Here is a 7244-nt window from a genome sequence, read left to right as displayed (position 1 = left end):
CGGGGCAGCTGCCACCGCGCTCCGCCCTCATCTGCCCCGGCTGTTTTATTTATTTTTTGCTCGTTCCAGTTGTTCCTGGTGATTCCGGGTCGGGTCACCTTCGCCAGAGAGGAGCTTGATGGGGGGTCTGGAGGTCCTCCGGCTGAATACCGTCGATGCTATTTCCAATATTGGAGTGCATTTTTGAGGTCATTTCATGCAGAGGGCTCTGAAAACGTGGCTGGGAGTTTCCAGGACAGGGGTGCTCTGTGCAAACAGAAGGATTTGGATAATAGTACTTTTGAAATCCGACAGGTCCCCTTCCCCGCTGCCACGCCCGTGATATGTCTCCATTTAATTTGATTTCATGCATTTTTGTGGAGACGGGAGAACAAAGTGCCAAGCTGAGGTACTTATGTAAAACATGTCAATACACGTTGTGATTCTGAACACCAACTGCTGGAAGACAAGTAGTAAATATTTATCATCATGTAGTTGATGAAATTAAAATCCACACTTGAGAAATTAAGTGAATTCAGGAGCAGTAATTAAAGACCAATTGTTCAAGAGAAATCATTGGCTGAGGAATGATAAATCCTTAATCCTAAATTGATGACCCATATCTAATAGAGTATAATATGTACCTATTTTTATTAAATTCATTATTCTTGTTTTACTTTTTGATGGCCTTCTATTAGTGTAAAGCACTTTGAGTGACATGTTGTGTATGAAAGATTATTTTTATTCTTAGTATTATTATTTAAACGTATATTTCCAGACAATATCCAAGACTCAGTCAAAGGTTTAGTCTCTGGATGTTAAAAAAAAAACCCCAGCACATTTTATATTACCACTTAGGCACGAGCAGTGTAGACTATCATCAGTTATTTCAATGTCCTTTAAGGTAATTTATGAAGGCACCCAAAACAAAACATTCACCCTCCAGACCCCAAGACCGTCTGGAACTCTTCATTTCCTTAATGGACCCATTGACAACTTGCTCTTGGAAGAGAATGAGGTTTTGTGTCCGAGGCCGGGTTTGTTGTCGGCGATGCGGCTCAAATTCGACACCATCCTCCCGATGCCTCCTACTGCGTCACCATCACTATCTGCCTCCCTCCCTGTCCTTCATTCCTGCTCCAACTCCCGTTTCTCCCTGTCCTCAGTGGTGTCGCCGCTGAACATGAGTAATGATGTTGTCATCTCTGCGAGTCTCCATTTATCAATGTCAGATGGGTGAGCGGGCAAAACAGGACAGAGTGCATACATGTACGTGTGTGTGTGTCGGCCTCCGTGTTTGTGTGTGTGTGTGTGTGTGTGTGTGTGAAGGGGACTACTGTGGAAAGTGAAGGGGAAACAAGGCTGCTGGAAGAGGGAGTTAGTAGAGGTATAAATGGAGGGGCAAAACAGGGGAGAGAAGAAGCGACATTGGGGAGGACGGGGGAACGTAGCGTAGGAATTGAGAGACAAAACGGAACGGAGCACCGCTGCGGTCTCCCTGCTCTGTCTGCTGACAGGGACGGGGGAGCCGGTGATTCATAGCCGCCATTACTTCCAGACAGAATTAAGGCTCCGCGTTTTAGCATATGTAAGTTTAATTAGGCAAATTAAATCCGTGAGACAAAACATTACTGCTGTAGTTAGTGAGTCTTGTCGCTGACACCGTCTGAATGCGTGCGTATTTGTCCCCGTCAGTAATGCAACCTGCACCTCGTCACTAAGCTCCCAGTGTTTATGATGTGGATGTACGCAAAAGTGTTGTGTTCTACCTGTGATACCAGGCAAATTAGCCAGAGAACGAGCAACAGAAGTTCATTTAATATGATCATTGAGAACATTCTCTCTTTATTGTATCTTTTTTGAAAAACAAAAAAGGGTTGTTTTTTTTGTAATTCTCTTCTCGTTAACATTTCAGAATTCTGTACAGGATAAAAAGGAAATAAGCACTGCTTAATAACAGAGTCAAATTTCAAACTAGAAAAAAAACAAAAACAAATAAAAAAGATAGGGGGTTTACAATAAAAATTAGTAGTAAGACATTGTCTGAAGTGCAATGGCATAGCTCAGATGGGTTAAAAGTGAAACCGAAAAACCTTGAAATAAAAATACTTCTCTATTTGTCCAACAAACAGTAAATTCTTTACAGAGTAGAGACTGTATTATCTGATGTATTTAAACCTGTAAAAACATATTTACAAATAGCCATTATCTTTTATATACTTTTTCTCATAATCACATATATGTCAGCACCAGTAAAAAAAAAAAAAAAAAAGAAAAATAATCCAAAACAAGAACATCAACAACAACAATTTTAAAATGTTGTCTACATTTGACTTGGTCCCAGTTGATATTTGGAGGAAGCTTCTCTCTTGTTTTCCAAAGGGATACCATGCCATATCCCATACCCTCACTTGAAAGATGACACAATGGCCGCAATATTTACCACCTTTACGTGCCCTGTCTGCAGTGGAGCCTGCTGGGAGCCGTACTGGGATACCACCGGTGGAACTTTGGGAAACGGTGTCCCTGCACCAGACAGGCTCTGTCTGTCCGATCAGCGGCTCCTGACCCAGCCTCGCCACTGACACCGAAGGGCTTTAGTTCGCCGTCTCCCTTCGGAAAGGGCGCTGCGGCAGAGCAGCGGATCCCCCAACCAAACTTGACGCCGACAAACCGAGCATCACCCTCCAGGGTCAAACGGCGTGCGCCCCCGACGGAAGAGCTTATTTATCCAAAGCGTGACGAATTAAAGAGACAAAATGAAATAATAAAAAAAAAAAAAAAAAAAAAAAGAGGAAGGAAGATAGCCCGGTGCATGGGCGCTACCAAATGTAGCTCTGCTTACAAGGACGTGATGAGATGATTAAGGGTTGTATTTAAAGGGTTGTATCATACCACACTGACAATAACAACGAGAAGAAACGTTTCGATGGCAAGGAAGTAGGCTGACGGAGAAGAAGGCTTTTTTGGTTTGATTACAGCGTCATTCTTAACCTCTCATTCTGTTGAGCTTAATGGGTAGGCGTACAAAGCAAAAGCACATTCGGATGCACTCCTTCCAAATCGAATGTCATTCATCTTTTAAACCGACGCGGGGAACAGGCGGAGAAGCGACTGCCGAAAGAGCTCTTTAGACGTAGACTGATTGGTCAACCAGAAGAGTGACGAGGCCTGTGACGGAGATTAAAACTACACCAAGACTGAAGCCGGACTTCCAGTAAAATGTGTTCCCTAGGCCAAAGATAACGGGAGGCGCTTTGACGGAAGCCGAGAATATGTCGGTGATCTTGACACCCTCCATCTTGTTCTTCAGTCCCTACAGTTAAACGTAGAAGCCCCAGCGCTGATCATGTTTAGAAGTGGTTTTAGTTCCAAGTTAAGAGGTTGGTACGGGCCAGCTGAAGCCAGGGGATTTTACAGCCAAAGTATGAGGGAAAAACTCAAAATAAATCAGTTTCTGGGCGGTGGAGAACCAGCTGTGTGTCCCGATGTAATGAAAGTACAAGCTGCAATGGGAGGACAAGCATATTATGGAATGGAAACATATCCCAGGCCAAACAGAACCTGTTTTCTATAATTTTTTTAGCTGAAAGCCCAATATCAATAGATAAAGCAAAAACCCAACAAATAATCATAGTCGGAGGGGCTTCATCGGCGTGTCGATCCTGTCCTTTTTCTTCTCTGAAGCAAAGTCACTTGTGGTACTTGAATACATTCAATGTCCAGTTATCCTTTTGCGCTGTATTTCTTTTTTCTACTCTTACACATGAAATATCATCTGCATCACAGAAGACAAATGGTTATCAGTCCTGGCGTGATCATCAGTCATGGCAAATAAGATATGCTCATCCTCCCCAGCAGCCCGTGCCCGTTGGTGTAAATGTGTGTGCGGGTCTGTCTGTCGGTACTACTTTGCGTCTCGGAGTGTGTCGGCTTGCGCAGCCCCGGCACCTGCCTCAGCCGCCGATTCTCCTGCTTCCTCCCGTCTCTCCGCGTCTCGGCGTCGTCTCGCACACAGCCGCGCGCCACGTGCGATGGAATTAAATCGACGGCACCGGGCTCGGCGCCGTTGCCTGGCAAAGGCACTAGGGGGCAGAGTGTGCCTGCGCGGCGGCGCCGCCGCGGTAGAGCATCGTTTGTTTTGTTGTGATGTTCACAGTTAAACAGAGAAGCGAGTGTAGACAGCCAGGAATAGGGCCTCTAGAGAGCAGCGGGAAAGCGAGAGCGAGAAAGAGCGAGCGAGAGAGAGAGAGAGAGTGAGGGAGACGGAGACAGGAAGTAGAAAGCACTACTTCTTCCTTTCTCTCTCTCTCTCTCTCTCTCTCTCAATTGTTCTCTCTCCGTTCTTTACATAGTTGGGAGATCTGAAGCACTGAGCTGGGTGGCGTTGCAGAAATGAGATGACACACTCATGCTCGCGCGCGCACACACACACACACACACACACACACACACACACACACACACACACACACAGATAAATCGCTCTCTTGAGTCCCCCCCCCCACCCCCTATCAGCCTATGGTGTTCAATCAACCCATGTGTGAAGTAGTGTCTTGGGGGAGAAGTGGGGGGGGGGGGGGGGGGGGGGTGGCTTCAAACTTTGGAACACCACAAGAATTGGTATAATTACACTTCACAGCAAAATCAGGAAGCTAATGGATACACACCTCCTAATCTCTATTATGGATTTTCATTAATACCACATTTTATCAGATAGCATGAGCTTTCATTCTCTAGCGCTCTCTGAAAGAAACACACACACACGCACGCACGCACGCACGCACGCACGCACGCACACATGCACACAAACACAAATAGTAAGACAAGGATGCGTTTAATTTATAACCTTGCCCATGTTTAAACAAAAAACATGCTGGCCCCAAGTCCATGTCATGTCTTCCGTCATATCTTCCGTCATGTTTGAATTTCCCAGGTTTTTAACATTTCTATCATCGATGTTTAGTCTATTCAGTAAAAACTATGATTCCCACATCCCGTTGGCTATTGGCTGGGGAAGAACTCCTCCATCCAACCATCGCTCGAGTCCAGCTCTGCCCCTGAGCCGTCGCCTAATCCGAAGGCTCCACCACTGGGGGGCCCGCCCACATATCCAAAGGATGACATGTCCTGATTAGCTGTCCTCTGGTAGCCCTGAGGCTGACCGCCCATGCTGCCACCCCCTGGTCCGTAAGGCCCCCCGCCTCCTGCTCCTCCGCCCGCTGCGCCAATACCTGCCCCCCCGGGACCTGGCCCAAAACCCCCCATCCCGGTCATACCCTGCCCCATCACTCCCTGGTTCATCCCCTGGTTCATGACCATCGGTCTGGGCTGGTTGGTCCTGGGCTGACCGCCCATATGAGGGCCCATCATTGGCCCACTCATTCCCGCTGCAGGGTTGCCTACCCTGGGGTCCATGCCCTGGTTCATCCCCTGTCCTGGGCCCTGGAAGTGTTGCTTGCTCATGCGTGGAGGTTGACCCGGCTGCATAACATAGCCCTGGGTGGAGCTGAACCCCACCATGTCTCCCCCTCCGCCACCTGTAGTCCTTCCAACTCCACCCGGCATGGCCTGAAGACCTTGTCCTTGCTGCTGGGGCCAGCCACCTCCGCCCATTCCATTGCCTCCTCCTGCTCCACCTCCAACTCCCAGCATGCTTTGCAGTCTTTGTGCCTGGGCTTTGGCATTGGTTGGGCCTTTCAGGGCCTGTTGGGACATCGAGTTTATCAACATCCCCTGTCCTCCGTGTCCTCCGTATCCTCCGGCTCCACCACCTCCTGCTCCACCAGGCATACCCCCTACCACTGGGCCTGCACCTGCCTGCCGAGGGGGACCTCCAGCTGGGTTGTGCTGGGACGGGAGGCCCATTGGTGCTTGGACACTTTGGCTCTGATGCTGCTGCTGGTGGATCATTTGGCTCATGGGGGGGTTGAGACTGTATAGGGAACCCTGGTTGGATCCTTGGCCAGTGTAAGGGAGGCTCATGTCGGGTTGGGGTCCCACCGAGCCCCCCTGCGTTGGAACCGTACCCATCTGAACCATCTGCTGCTGGTTCTGCTGCTGCTGTTGGAGAAGCCGTGCTGCCCGGATGTTTTGGAGAGTCTGACTCCTGGACGCCATCTCCTGAGGCGTACCTGAATGAGAGAAAATTGGGAAGAAGTTTAGGTAAGAAGGGTGAAACCGAAAAGGGCAATACGGTTGAGAGGAACTGCAGAAAGAAACGAATAACTGGGGAGAAAGAACGTTTTAGATACGGTAGGGCAGCTGCTCACTAGTATATCTATTGATTTGACTACTCTATGGTGTCAATTGATGGTATGCATGTTTTTTTAAATAGCTTATTTTGTTCTAAGGCTTGGCTCCCAATTATGTTTGAACTGTACTTTACTTAACTTGGTAAGCACTACCACTTTTATCTATTAAGAAACCTGACGGAGCAAGCTTGAGGAGGCAAGCTAGTGTGGAAATTATCCTAAATCCCCTAATAAACCCACTCCTGACACAGTTCCACTAATCCTTCAGATCACAGCTAGCACCACTCCAACTGTTAACTGATAGCATTTAGAAAGGAACTGTAACTGGGCTTCGGGATGAAGAGAATGAGGCCTTTGGACAACCTGGGCAGTGAGCACTTGTAGATGTGACAGATTTTAAAGTTTATGACTTTTTAACCTGCATATGTTACCGTATTTGATATGCCATGCATATTTTTGGGAATGTGTAATTTAAGTCCACACACGTAAATAAATATGTGAGAACGTGTATAAAAAAATAGATACATTCAGGGGCGAATTCACAAAGAATGGATTGTGGCTGCCATTCATATGACAGTGCAAACAGGCCCATGAAGTTTTGCTGCTGAGTGCAATTTGCCCTTGTTTTGCAACTGATCACAATTACCCATGTGGCAAATGAATAATCTGTGCATCTGTGTGTTAGTGGGGAGGAGTGGGTATCAATGACATCGCGGTCACAGGCCTTTTTTGTTTCGTTCAATTAGGAAAACAAGTAAAATAAATATATTTTATTTTTATTGTGACACAATAAAAACACACTGCTGTTATTTGTTTTATTTGGAGAAACGGTAAACGGGCACGTCCAGCGGAGTCTAAATGCGTAATGCAGAGTCTTTATTACGCATTTACTACTCTACTGCTCTACACTTGCCTGTTTTACGAATTATCAGTCTTAAGTGAATATAAAACTTATAATATCTGTGGGACTCGGACAGTAGTTATTTTAATGAGCGTTTAATGAAAATGTAA

The 7244-nt window shown here is 46.7% G+C and overlaps 1 protein-coding gene across 1 annotated transcript in view; it reads right to left on the bottom strand.

The window, feature by feature from the left end:
* Window positions 1-4469: 4469 nt before the first annotated feature.
* Window positions 4470-7244, bottom strand: part of maml3 (mastermind-like transcriptional coactivator 3) — a gene marked incomplete at its 5' end in the record, with an annotated part of 100015 nt that continues 97240 nt past the window's right edge. Inside the window, one exon of the mRNA XM_079999877.1 lies at window positions 4470-6113. Within this exon, the coding sequence (XP_079856003.1) occupies window positions 4984-6113 (1130 nt within the window). The 3' untranslated portion in view covers window positions 4470-4983. The remainder of the gene's footprint in view (window positions 6114-7244) is intronic.

Source organism: Zeus faber (assembly GCF_960531495.2).
Source record: "Zeus faber genome assembly, chromosome: 4".
In the NCBI taxonomy this organism is placed as follows: domain Eukaryota; kingdom Metazoa; phylum Chordata; class Actinopteri; order Zeiformes; family Zeidae; genus Zeus; species Zeus faber.
Note: the sequence above shows the minus strand (reverse complement) of the source record. Positions and strands in the feature narration are given on the sequence as shown.